This window comes from Ovis canadensis, chromosome 11, assembly GCF_042477335.2.
Source record: "Ovis canadensis isolate MfBH-ARS-UI-01 breed Bighorn chromosome 11, ARS-UI_OviCan_v2, whole genome shotgun sequence".
In the NCBI taxonomy this organism is placed as follows: Eukaryota; Metazoa; Chordata; class Mammalia; order Artiodactyla; family Bovidae; genus Ovis; species Ovis canadensis.
Genome location: NC_091255.1, coordinates 44,563,105 through 44,576,788, shown reverse-complemented (window position 1 = coordinate 44,576,788; position 13,684 = coordinate 44,563,105). Strand labels below are relative to the sequence as shown.

At 56.1% G+C, this 13,684-nt stretch overlaps 1 protein-coding gene across 2 annotated transcripts; it reads left to right on the top strand.

The window, feature by feature from the left end:
- Positions 1-2,201: 2,201 nt before the first annotated feature.
- On the top strand, positions 2,202-10,291 carry SPATA20 (spermatogenesis associated 20). Of its 2 annotated transcripts, none has more exons than XM_069543113.1 (16): positions 2,202-2,392; positions 3,351-3,530; positions 3,631-3,695; positions 3,879-4,033; positions 4,112-4,255; positions 4,358-4,559; positions 4,928-5,058; positions 5,138-5,242; positions 5,465-5,539; positions 5,637-5,846; positions 5,929-6,121; positions 6,442-6,610; positions 6,886-7,097; positions 8,520-8,719; positions 9,695-9,775; positions 9,931-10,291. In XM_069543113.1, exons 1-16 carry the CDS (start codon positions 2,310-2,312, stop codon positions 10,099-10,101), a joined length of 2,376 nt encoding a protein of 791 aa, XP_069399214.1. In that variant the 5' UTR covers positions 2,202-2,309; the 3' UTR covers positions 10,102-10,291. The 2 variants fall into 2 exon arrangements, with proteins under 2 accessions (XP_069399214.1, XP_069399215.1); XM_069543114.1 differs by having other exon boundaries at positions 2,281-2,445.
- Positions 10,292-13,684: the final 3,393 nt, after the last annotated feature.

Here is a 13,684-nt window from a genome sequence, read left to right as displayed (position 1 = left end):
GGAGGTTAGAACCACTGGGCATCCTGCCTCCTCCCACAGGGGGCTGTGCTCCACCTCATTCTTGCCATGCTCCAGCCTTGGCTCATGGTCTTCTCACCCAAATCTTGCTCAATCTTGTATGACTCCACTATCCAAGACGATGACCTCACCTCACCACCCCTTGACCTCTCAGCTGCTCCCACATCTGGTCACATTTTGGGGCTTGTCATCATCCCAGATTCCTCCACATTAAAGGCAGACTTCCTGTTCTCTGATCTTGACCTCATTCCTTCCAGGAAGCATGCACACCAGGGTCTCCCACCTGCGGATACTTCCATCACCCCACTATCCCAGTTTCTCAGCGATCTCTCTCCTCCAGGTCATCAAAAGCTTTCTCTCAGCTGAATCCTTCCCATGGTATTTGTCATAATTAATCTCATCCCTCTTGAGAGTGTCTTTCCATCTCTCCCCTCACATCAAGTGCCCATCATCTCTATGTCCTCTTTCCCCTCCCTCCTGAGCCTGCTCCTGTCAGCCTCACCTCCTGGAACACATCTGCTATGTCCACCAATGGCTTCCACGTTGCTGAAGCTACTGGACCTTTTTTGGTCCCATCCCAGTCAGCTTCTCTGAAGTCTGACTCTCCCTCCCTGCCACTCTGTCCCTTTGAGACAACACCCTCTCCTGGTTTTCCCACGACCCTCTGTGTCTTGAGTTCGTCAAGGCCAAGTATGAGCCCGAGCCTCTCCCTGCGGTCACCCTGGGTGATCTCTTCTGTGCCCACACCGTCTCTGCACTGAACACCCACTCTGCTTCCTCGTTCCCACCAACTCCTCCTCTGCATTCCTGAGCCTGTCATCTTCATACATACATCTCTAGGTCATCTCAAACCAACACATCCAAATAGGACCTCTTGAGCCCCCAACCTGACCATCTCCTAGTGCCCCCCCTTCCTTCTCAGTACCAGCCCCATTCTGCACTTCACTCTTGACACCGCCCCCAATAGGCAATCCTGATGATGTTTCCTTTTCTGCTGACCTCAAGTCTACCACCTTCCCTCCATCTCTACCTTGGCATAGTGCAGACCTCCCAGAGCTCTCCTCTGGGTCCTGCTATGGCCTTTGAACCCTTCTGCTTCCACTCATGCCTCTTTACAGTCCATTCACCATCAGAAAGCTGGAGGGACCTTTCGAAAATGCAAGGTCACTCCCTCGACTAAAGCCCTTCCACAGGTTTCTTCTGCTCTCATCAGTAACCAAACTCCTGCTCACAGTTCAAAACCTGGCCTCTGCCCTCCTCCCTGTCTACATCACCACCTCATCGGCGCCTCTCTGTGCTGGCTTCTGCAGCACCTCAGCCCTGCCTCACTGCTGTGCCACAGGGCCTTTGCACATCTGTTCCCCTGCTTCCCCAGCAAGTCCCCCAAGCCCTTTCCAGATTGCATCCTCTTGTTCTTCGAAGGCTGCTACACAAATGTGATTTCCTTAGGAAGGCCCTCCCCCTCCTCTCTCCCACCAGACCAGTTTCCCTTGTGATACCTAGTCATGGCACGTCTCACAGTGGGTGGTTGTACATTAATCTGTATAGCTGTTGGATTAGTTTTTGCCTTGCTCATCAGACTGTGAGTAACACAAGGATGGGATGGCTTGGTCTCTCTCTGCCCACTGTTGTACCTAGCAGACTGTCTCATGGGCACTCAATAAATGTTGACTAAGGGTAGTAAATGAGACTCATAGAATACCTGATAACACCTGAAAGTTGGTTCAGTATTATTATTCAGGGAAGGCTTCCTGAGGGGGTGGGGTTTGAGCAGGACCTTCAGGTGAGGGGGCAGAGCAAAGGCGAAGCTCCCAGTTTGGATGGCCTGGAAAAGGCACGCCTTTTGCCTCTCACCTCATTTCTCCTTTGTAAAACGGACAAAGTTGGGACAAAATGACCGGAGGCTCTGGCTTTCCACGGCCCTGGCATCCTCACAGCCTCCATATTCTCCATAAGAGGGTTACCTCCCCGCAGGCCCTGATTTATGTCCTATCGAGTCCACCCAGTTTTTTGCACAGACCTGTGTCCTCCTAGGCGCTGCCGTCTATGGGGTCGCACAGAGTCGGACACGACTGAAGCGACTTAGCAGCAGCAGTGTCCGCCTAAGCCCCGAGTATACGGTCTGCAGTCCCGTGATCGGCCACCGAGCGGCGCTCAGAGACCAGCCTGCTGCCGGCCTTTTCGGCGAAGACACTCCCGCGGCCGGTTCGGTGCCTGGGCCTGCCCGTCGCAGCTCCCCTCCCGCCCTCCCTTCCTGTCCGCAGCGTCCGGGCCGACCGCCACCAGCCGCCATGCTGGGCGCGCGGGCCTTACGGTGCCGGCGCCGCGGCTTCCTGCTGCCCGGGGCCGGGCCAGTCCTCGCCTTGAGCTACAGGTACGGGCGGCAGAGGAGCACGCTTCAGCACCCGGTGCCTGCGGAGCCCTGCGGTCAGTTGTCCTGGCGCTGGTCCCCTGTGCCTGCCCGGTCACCTCCCCACCCCATGCCTGCCTTCCCCCAAGACTAGGGCCAGCTCCTCCGACCGGGCTCAGACAGTAATCCTCTCCTCCCTCCCTCCCCTCCAGCTGCAGGGCTCGCTTGCCCCAGGAACTCTGTTCTGACACCATCTCCAGGAAGCCTTCCTTGAACCCCAGTGCTGGGCCAAGGGTCCTTGTCCAACAGCACCCTGGGCTGGCTTGTCACAGCCCTCGATGCTGCAAGGGCCTGTCATTACTTAGGCCTGCCCCGCCCATGCTGCCCTCCCAGGCTGAGCTCCCTGAGATCAGAGCCAGCTACTGATTCTTTGAGGGTCATGGGGGTCTGGCACAGGACCTGGCCCCACGGAAGTGCCCACTGGATGGATGTTGAGTGAGGGAGTCCCTGATGCCAAATGAATTTCTTCTCCTTGCCCCTCATCTGGCCCAGTCCTACACACAGCAGCCAGCAGCCTTCCTGCCCAGATCATATACCCAGGCAGGCACGCCAGAAATACCTCCAGCACAGTCACCCTGGGTGGGGCCCGGTGAGGGGAGAGAATGGAGCCTGAAGGACCATTCCACCCATTGTGACTCGCCCTGACTTCACAGTCATCATCGTTCCCACCACCAGGTCGGAGAGGTTGGGGGAGACTAACCTGGCAGGGAGCCCCCAATGAACCACCTTTCTTCACCCCCCCAAAAACACAAGGGGGAGCACAAAGGCCACGGTCTCCCCCGTGGTTCAGAAAGGTGGGTTGGGCTGGGAGCAGGGGGTTCTGGGAGAGTTCCACGGTGGTCAGGTGGGCCTCTGGGCTGGGTGTAGGTGGAAGCAGTGGAGACTCCTGGTCTGACTTGCCTGACCTACCTGCCTACACCAGGGGTAGCTCCTCCCGGGACAAGGACCGAAGTGTGACGGTCAGTAGTTCAGTGTCCATGCCTGCTGGAGGGAAGGGGAGCCGGACTAACTGCTCTCAGTCCACGCCCCCGAAGGTCCCCAACCGCCTGATCAATGAGAAGTCACCATACCTCCTGCAACATGCCTACAACCCTGTGGACTGGTGAGTCCTCTCCTGATGCCCTCCTGGGCAGCTAGATCCTCAATCTTCTTACTGGCCCCCTCCGGAGCTAGTGAGTGATGCCCCACTCTACTGGCCTTAGGTACCCCTGGGGACAGGAAGCCTTCGACAAGGCCAAGAAAGAAAACAAGCCAATTTTTCTTTCAGGTACTGCATCCACCATTCCAGGGATGGGTGCAGGGGAGTGGTGGTAGATAGGGGGTGGCTCCTTTGGGCCTGGGGCCCTCCAGGAAACTAGATGCTAGGGCATCATAGGCCCAGCTGGAGTCCTTTGGCCGCCCCTCTCTGACCAGCCACTGGTCCTCCCGGGCCCCCATGGCCCTATTCCAGTGGGGTACTCCACCTGCCACTGGTGCCACATGATGGAAGAGGAGTCCTTCCAGAATGAGGAGATTGGCCGCCTGCTCAGTGAGGACTTTGTCAGCGTGAAGGTGGACCGGGAGGAGCGGCCTGACGTGGACAAGGTGTATATGACCTTTGTGCAGGTGAGTGGTCTTCCCTTGGTTGGGTGGTTGCCCGTGTACATGGGGCTGCTCCCCTCACCCTTGCCCTCTCTCTGCCAGGCCACCAGCAGTGGTGGGGGCTGGCCCATGAGTGTGTGGTTGACTCCCAACCTACAGCCCTTTGTGGGGGGCACCTACTTTCCCCCTGAGGATGGCTTGACCCGAGTTGGCTTCCGCACGGTGTTGATGAGGATACGGGACCAGGTGGGTAGGCACTGGGGAATAGAGGGGGCCGGGGTCAAGGGTGAGGGAAGCAAGGGGCCCTCACCCCATGCTGACCTCCAGGTCTGCCCCTGCCTCCCGCAGTGGAAACAGAACAAGAGCACCCTGCTAGAGAACAGTCAGCGGGTCACCACGGCTCTGCTGGCTCGGTCGGCGATCAGCATGGGTGACCGCCAGCTGCCACCTTCCGCTGCCACCATGAACAGCCGCTGCTTCCAGCAGCTGGATGAGGGCTATGATGAGGAGTATGGTGGCTTTGCCGAGGCCCCCAAGTTCCCCACACCAGGTCGATGCCCCCTGCCCCATGCCCACTCCAGCCCTGGCCTGGCCTTCCGAAGCCGACCCTAGTCAATGATCTCTTCTGACTCCTGTCTCGGTTATTAACTTCCCACTCTCCTGTCTGGCCAGTGACCGCCTAACCCCATCCTGCCTGTCAGTAGCTATCTAGTGAAGCTCTGACTTTTGGTCTTAGCAGGGACTCTCTCTGATGCTGACCTTGGTGATTATCATCTGTCCTCTGGGTTGACCTAGCCTATCCAGAGAGACTGCCTATTGAGTAAACCCCTAACCTTCACCTGGCCAAAGTCCTGATCACCCACATCTCGGCCCCCTGCCCTTCCTATTCTCTAACCTGCGTATTCTTGGTGTCCGCAGTGATCCTGAGTTTCCTGTTCTCCTACTGGCTCAGCCACCGGCTAACCCAGGATGGCTCTCGGGCCCAGCAGATGGCCTTGCATACCCTGAAGATGATGGCCAACGGGGGTATCCGAGACCACGTGGGGCAGGTGAGGTGGGGGGGCAGGCGGTAGCGGGGTGGGGGCAGTGGCTGGGGTCGCCTCCAGCCCTGTGTCCCTCCTGGCGCAGGGCTTCCACCGCTACTCCACGGACCGCCAGTGGCACGTTCCCCACTTTGAGAAGATGCTGTATGACCAGGCACAGCTCACGGTGGCCTATTCACAAGCCTTCCAGGTGACCCCTGACCCCAGCCCTGAGCGGAGACCCGGCCTGTCCACCTACCCTTGGCTGCCCCTTCCAGGGCCTTCCTGGTGACCTATAGCTCCCCCTTAACTTCACCCCTGATTCAGTCTCATGTTCACTATCCAGCCTCCCTCCTTGCCCCCGTGGGAGAACACTTACTGCCCACCTCGTACCTAAAGACCTCTGCTTATAGCCTCCTTCCTCCCTACTCAGATCTCTGGTGACGAGTTCTACTCCGAAGTTGCCAAAGGTATCCTGCAGTATGTTGCTCGGAACCTGAGTCACCGGGTGTGTGTCCACTGAGGCAGGCGGGTCTGGCTGTGGGAGGGCTCGGGGCCTCCACTGCCTTGAAGAGAGGGGCCAGCCAAGTCTCCCCTCCCTACAGTCTGGAGGCTTCTATAGTGCAGAGGACGCAGACTCCCCACCGGAGCGGGGTATGCGGCCCAAAGAGGGCGCCTTCTACGTGTGGACTGTCAAAGAGGTCCAGCATCTCCTCCCTGAGCCTGTTCTGGGTGCCACTGAGCCTCTGACCTCAGGCCAGCTCCTCATGAAGCACTATGGACTCACGGAGGCTGGCAACATCAGCCCCAGTCAGGTGAGGACTGCTGAGATCACAGGAGAGGTCTTGAAACCACACAGGCCGGTGGACTCCCTTGGACAGGAGCTGTCTTTCTCAGGACCCCAAGGGGGAGCTGCAGGGCCAGAACGTGCTGACCGTCCGGTATTCGCTGGAGCTGACTGCCGCCCGCTTTGGCCTGGACGTGGAGGCCGTACGAACCTTACTCAATTCAGGTCTCGAGAAGCTCTTCCAGGCCCGGAAACATCGGCCGAAGCCACACTTGGACAGCAAGATGCTGGCTGCCTGGAACGGTGAGGTGGTGTGTCTGAGGCCTGATCCATATATTGAATTCCCCTTCCCAAGGGCCCTTATGTATGCCAGGCACCTGGTGAATATTAATTTTTTCTTTGTCAGGTTTACTGTCCTTAATTTACAAATGAGCCAACTGAAGCCTATAGTAATCCACCCAAGGTCACACAGAGACAGGAGCCCAGCCCTGCCTTTCTCTGGAGCTTAAACTCAGGCACTTGCCCTGTTGCTCCAGGGAGATGTCAGAGCTTGGGGGGTTGGGATAGACATCCCGGGGGGGGGCCCGGCCAGGATCACAACCCCCTGTGTCTCCTTTCTCCAGGACTGATGGTGTCTGGCTTCGCTGTGACGGGGGCTGTTCTGGGCCAGGAGAGGGTGGTCAGCTATGCCATCAACGGTGCCAAGTTCCTGAAGCGGCACATGTTTGACGTGGCCAGTGGCCGCCTGATGCGGACCTGCTATGCAGGCGCTGGTGGGACTGTGGAGCACAGGTAGGGTACCGGGCCACCTGGGAAGGCCTGCCTCCCTAGGCAGCCCAGGCCTCTCTCTGCCCCTCTGCTCCCCTCTGGGTAGGTGCTAGTCCTGGTTCTGCTTGCTGCCCACTGTGAGCTCTTACCCTCCTTGAGACCATTTGCTCATCTGAGAAATGGGCTAACAGGACCTACCCAAGAGCTAGGTTTTGAGGGTTAAATAAAAGCATGTGAAAAGGGCCTCTTCTGTGAAAGTGCCTTTCTTCCTGGCCTGTCCCCAATGCCTGTCCCCCTAGCAACCCGCCATGCTGGGGCTTCCTGGAGGACTACGCCTTCGTGGTGAGGGGCCTGCTGGACTTATACGAGGCCTCACAGGAGAGTGCATGGCTCGAGTGGGCTCTGCGGCTGCAGGACACACAGGACAGGCTCTTCTGGGACTCCCGGGGCGGCGGCTACTTCTGCAGTGAGGCCGAGCTGGGGGCTGGCCTGCCGCTGCGTCTGAAGGACGGTCAGTGAGGGTGTGGAGCTGGCCTGGGGTACTGGACCCCATCGGGCTTGGTTTTTCCTGGGGGAGGAGTAAGTGCAGTGTGGTGGTGAAGAGCTGGCAAGGACAGGGCCCAGGCCCTCTTAGGCTTACATCTTTAGCACTGAGTGACTTTGAACTGGTCTCTTTACATTTCAGAGCCTCAGATTCTTAATATGCTAAATGGAGCTAATGGTGGCATTTCCTTACATGGTTGACACGGAGATTAATGTAGCTGTTCTGTGAGCATGCTTAGTGACGGTAACTGACATGCCTAGATAGACTAAACAAGGCCAGCTTCATCCCTACTGTCATAAGGCTTCCTAGGTAGTAAGGGAGCCAGTGCACAGACGGTACTATTTAAAGCAAAATCGCACACACAGATGCATAGTTAAAATTGAGGGTGCCGTGGAGAAGTAGGAGCTGCCCACTGTGTACCCCGTTCCTGACTTTTCTCAGTGGCATTGAGCATCACCTGATGCATCTAGTCTGTTAACGGCACCCAGACTTAAGTGTCTTGGGGTCAGAATGTTGTCACTGCTGTACCCCCAGGATCTCCTGCACATCTGGTATGTAATTAGGTGCTCAATAAATGTTAACTGAATGACTGAACGGGCCCTGACAGGACAACGGTAGGGCCCAACTCAGCAGGGAAGTCAAATTAAACCTGTACAGGTGTCATTTAACCAAGGACTGGAGGGCAAGACAGAGCCATGTGGTCCTGCGGGAGCAGGAGAGGGATTTCAGGTGGAAGGAGCAGCCCCTGAGAAGCTCTGAATGGGCAGCTTGTGTCCTGGAGGACAGAGGGGCAGAGGCCAGCATGAGGGGAGGGTGCCCGGGGGGCTGGACCCCCGCAGGGTCTTACAAATGTGGCAAGGAGTAGAGGGCTCTGGTGAGTTTCGAGTTGGTTGCAATCTGCTCTGGTGCAGATCTCAGAGTGTCACTCTGACCGACAGTAGAGAAGGGATGGGGAAACAAGGAGGCTAGGTAGGGAGCCATTAGTGGTGGTCAGTCCAGGCAAGTGATGGCGAAGGTCCAGACAAGGCAGAAGTACAAGATGGGAGAAGTGGCCAGGTTGGATCTATTCTGGTCACAGACCCTGCAGATTCACAGTGGATTAGAAGTGGGAGGTGAGGAAGTCGGAAGGAAGGGCAGTTGGTGGCTGGGTGGAGGTTTCAGTCGGGAGATGCAGGACCCTGGGGAGCAACAGCGCAGTGTGGGCAGGTGGAGTTGAGGATGCATGTGAGGGTGCAAAGGGCCAGTCACTGCTGGGCCTGGCACTCATTCTCAGACCTGGGGCAGGAACTGGTGGGCAGGGACTCCTCCACCCCATCCCCCTGCCATCCTGGCAGCAGTCGTGTTCCAGGGTCCTGGGACCCAGTGACCCTCCCTCCCTGTCCCCTGCAGACCAGGATGGTGCGGAGCCCAGTGCCAACTCCGTGTCGGCCCACAACCTGCTTCGGCTGCACGGTTTCACGGGCCACAAGGACTGGATGGACAAGTGTGTGTGCCTGTTGACCGCCTTCTCTGAGCGCATGCGCCGTGTGCCCGTGGCACTGCCTGAGATGGTCCGCGCCCTCTCAGCCCACCAGCAGACCCTCAAGCAGGTGGGGCCCTTGGCCTGGGACCCAGGGTGGAAGGGAAGCTGGGGTTGCAATGGAGGCATGGAGTGGAGTTCCTGGGGCTGTCCCCAGAGCTCAGATCCCCGAGTGTGTAGCCCTGTGTGATGTGTGTCTCCGAGGGAATGTCTGTAAGGCTGCTTTTTTTCAGGCAGAAGAGTCTGTATGTGTCTGAGGCAGGTCTCCATCACGAGCAGGTGCCCTTGTGAGTTCCTATGAGGAGGGTTCTCCGAGCAGAGGGTTAAACGTGGATCCCTGTGGTTGCTGAAATGTGTGTCTGTATGCCTCTGTGTGTCGCTATAGTTGGGTCAGCGGTGTAGTGTGTGCAGGTATGTGCCTCTGGGTGTGTGTCCCTATGTGTGTTGTTGCTGTGTGTGTGCGTCTGGATTTGTGTAGCTCTGGAGGTGTGTGACTGTGTGCCTGCCTTTCAGTGTGTGCTGGGGTGAGTGTTCACCAGTACATGATTGCCTGGTTGTATGTGTACGCCCCATGTTTAGGCTTGCCTGCTTATATATGTGTGTTTGCCGGTGTATCTGTGCCTCTGTGTGTGTGTGTTTATGTGTGTATGTGTGTGTCTGGTGTCTGCCTCTCTGTGGGCATCTGCTCTGTGTATATGTGATGACTGTGTCTCCCTGTGTGCGGCTGTCTCTGTGTTTGTGTGTCTTCCAGTGTATCAAGTCTTATGCATGTGTGCTGGTGTCTCTGCCCACGTGTGCATGTCCCATGCACATATGACCCTGCCACGTAGTGTCTTCTCATTTGTGTGTGTGTGTATGTGTGCGTGCTCTCACCTGCTGAGCAGTGAATCTGATGCAGCCTCCTGGCCGCTGATCTGGGGGATGCTGAGTCCCCATTTCTTCTTAGGCATATAGGGTGGGTGGCAGGAGGATGGGGAGGGCCTGTTAGGTCTGGACCCAGCCTCTTGGCATCAGTCACTGGAGTTAACCTTTCTGTTCTGGCTAGATTGTGATCTGTGGAGACCCTCAGGCCAAGGATACCAAGGCTCTGTTGCAGTGTGTCCACTCCATCTACATCCCTAACAAGGTTTGGTCTCTGAGCCCAGCCCCACTCTCAGCCTCCCCTCACTTCCTCAGCTCCCCAGTATCTCTGGCTCCTCTGAAGGCTTGGAGAAGAAACCCACCAGTGGGTCCTGCTGGTGTCTGGGTGGCCCCGGGTGACTCTCTCTGCCGCTCTCCCAGGTGCTGATTCTGGCTGATGGGGACCCCTCGAGCTTCCTGTCCCGCCAGCTGCCCTTCCTGAATACCCTTCGGCGGATAGAAGACCGGGCCACCGCCTATGTGTGTGAGAATCAGGCCTGCTCGATGCCCATCACCGAGCCCTGCGAACTACGGAAACTGCTCCATCAGTGACTGCCTCCCCTACCTTGGGCTGGGGCAGAAGGTGGAGCTTCCCAACCAACCAGAGATTCAGGCCCTGCAGGGCCCCGCAGAACCTTTGGCCACCCCTGGGCACCATGTCAACAGGTGACCTCGGCCATCCCTGCTGCTCCCCCCGAGCACCCGCTCACCCTGGAATAAACCTAACAGCGTCCCGCGGTAACCTCTGGGCCTCAGCCTTGCTTGTGAGAGGGGCCTCGGGCTCCAGCATGGGAACCAGCAGCCCAGGGTCCCTTTTTCTGGGAGCCCCTAGATGACCCCCCTGAATTCTTGGATTCCTCTTTTACCTTCAAAGGACACCAGACTGACTCCGCCCCCTCTATGGTCATTTCGACCTGAGTGAGGCTGAGGTCAGGGGACTGGTAGTGGTCACCAGGGATGGGGGTGGGGTGTGGACTTGCACAAGAGGAGAAAGGCCAGTCCTCGCCCTCAGACAGGGTTAAGAAAGGTCGCTGCCTCTCTTCCCATTGTTTCCTCCAATTTTAAGCTGGGATGCTTCATATGAGCTTTTAGTTTTCATGGAATTTGTGTATTTTCTGGTCCTTCCCATTGTCTTCTCCAATTTTAAGCTGGGGAAGTGGGATGCTTCATATGAGCTTTTATGTTTCATGGAATTTGTATATTTTCTGGTCCATTATAGGAGCTGCTCTTATCAGGACCAAGGACATTTCTTTTGGGGTATCTATCCAGCTCCCAGCCTTCCCACAGGAAGTCGTATTGTCCATCCCCCTGATTTCATATATGTCAGTCCAGGGAAAGTTGGGTTGGAAGTCCTGCAAACCTGAGTACTTCCTGTTGCTGGGACAACCGCTGCCTGACTGTGATCTCCTGTTCCCTCAGTGTTGGGAGATGCTCACAAGATTCATCCTTGGCACCCACATCTTCACAGGTTCTGGAAGCCCCATCTAGTTTTCCTTCAGGAAGAGGGGACTAGAAGCGTTCTTTGGGAAGGGCAAGTACAGAGTAATGGGGCTGCACCTCAACCCTGAGCCCTTTGGGGGTCTGATGAGCCTAGGTACCCTCGTAGCCCCAGAGCCAAGCAGTAGAGAGCCAGGAGAGGCTGCTAGAGAGAAGATCTGAATGGGGCCACTGCTGGTAGGGATGTCAGCAGAGGGGAGGAGTGGAGCTGGAAGGGGCTGGGAGACTGAAGTAAATCACTTCAAGTTCTGCTCAGGACCATCGCCACCCCTTGCACACCGTTAATCACAGCCACAAATGGTCACTGGGACCTGCGTATGGGCAGATGGGCCGGTGGCAAGCCACCGGCCGATCTGGAGAGGATTAGGGCTCCAGCCAACAAGGTCAGCTAGCCCTTTCTGGCTGAAGCCTGTTCACCCTGGCCAGGAAGTCTGGATAAGCAGAACCTGGTCTGAGGTGCAATGAGGAGGGAGGGTGGTGGTTGGTGGTTTAGTCTCTAAGTCATGACTGACTCTTGCGACCCCAAGGACAGAGGAGCCTGGCAGGCTACAGTCCATGGGATTCTTCAGGCAAGAATTACTGGAGTGGGTTGCCATTTCCTTCTCCAGGGGATCTTCCCACACCAGGAATCAAACCCGGGTCTCCTGCACTATAGGCGGATTCTTTACCAACTGAGCTACAAAGGAAACTCGAGGAGGGAGGGTGGAGCATGGTAAAGCCCAGGTGGCCTTTTTTTTTCAGCCCCAGCGTGGCTTTGAAAATGTCCAGGCAGTTTGCAAAGCCCTCTTAACTCAGTTGTCCCACTGACCCTCATGAATGAGATGGCAAGGTAGGTACCTTCTGCTTCATACGCATAGATGTTCAAGACCCAGAGAGGGTAAGAAAACTGGTCTGAAAGCATCTGACACAACTCATTCTTTCTGGGGTCTTTGGCATGCAATAAAGATTACTAAGGCTTCCTCTCCCCCCAGGAAGTCCAGCTATGAAGGAGAGTCATTTGGTGTTTTCTGCCCCTCCATCCAGACTTCTGCAGTGGATAGGCAGTAGAGGATCGACTTGCAATGCAGGAGACTCAGGTTCGATCCCTGGTTTGGGAAGATCCCCTGGAGAAGGAAATGGCCACCCACTCCAGTATTCTTGCCTGGGAAATCCCATGGATGGAGAAGCCTGGCTGGCTACAGTCCATGGGGTCCTCAAAGAGTTGGACACACCTGAGTAACTCGCTAGCAACAACAGCGCCCCTTCAGCCAGTCTTCTTTCTCTGTCTCACCTCTTTTCCTTGCCCTGGTAGCAGGCATGCTGACAATGAACGTGGAAGTGAAAGTCGCTCAGTTGTGTCTGACTCTTTGTGACTCCATGCGTGGAATTCTCCAGGCCAGAATACTGGAGTAGGTAGCCTTTCCCTTCTCCAGCGGATCTTCCAAAACCACGGATCAAACCCAGGTCTCCTGCATTGCAGGCAGATTCTTTACCATCTGAGCCACAAGGGAAGCCCAAGAATCCTGCAGTGGGTAGCCTATCCCTTCTCCAGCGGATCTTCCTGACCCAGGAATCGAACCAGGGTCTCCTGCATTGCAGGCGGATTCTTTCCCAACTGAGCGATCAGGGAATCCCACACCTGACGATGGGAGTTGGTAAATGTGTTCTGAGGAGAGTTAGGGCCTCAAAGGGTTAGTTCTCTTAGAAGTGCTTGCATTTTCTAAAGAGGGCACAGCTGAGCATAAGTCTTGCTCAAATGTGGGGTTTTAAGTCTTCAGCCTCTCTTTCCCTTTTCTGGTCCCTCTTGAGTACGCTCCTTGTTGTGCCGGTAGGACTGTCCTGGAGGAGCTGTGGGCCAGGGCCGTTGGAGACAGGGCCTCGTAGTTTGGGCAGTCACTTAAGTAATTTCATCATTTCCTGGAGCCTCAGTTTCCCTATCTAAAAAATACTACCCAGCTCTCAACACCCACCCAGCCGCCAACTCCCAAAGCTGTGCGGTGACTAAATGGGACAGTGTGTCATTGCTGAGCAGAGAGCATCACCAACGGGAGGATTCTCTCAGTTCCCGAGGGAGCCATCCAGACTTGAGGGAGGGGTAAACGGGAGTGGGCTGAAAGGGCTGGTGGAGCAGGGTCTATATGGGGGTTCACCTCTAAAATCAGAGGAGGTTTTAGACACAGACCTGCTGAGACCCAGAGAAAGGAATTTCTTACCCCTCCCATTCCCCTTGTCTACCTGAGATTATTTATTCATCTAACAGATTTATTAAGCACCTACTTACTATGTGGCAAATTGATGAGCAAGATGGACATAGCCTCTGTCTTCAAGGAACATAGAGCCTAGAGGGGAATACAACCATTTCATTGCCATAAATAGAGACATAAACCCAGGCTGGGCCAAGTCCTCTGAGATTACAGACCCCGGCGTGACCCAGTACGGTGTCCTCAGCACTTTGGCACTTAGTAGGTACTGTAATACTTAACTAAATACTTGCTGAAAGAAGGCCACCCTGAGGAGGTAATGTCAGAGCTGAGGCTTGGAGTTAAAGATGATTTCACGGCTTCCTTTGCCTTCTTTGTGGGTCCTGCCTCCCTCCTTACCTCCTGCACTCAGACCAACAGTGAGCATCTCTGATAGGGATGTCAGAGTCCCCTGGTGT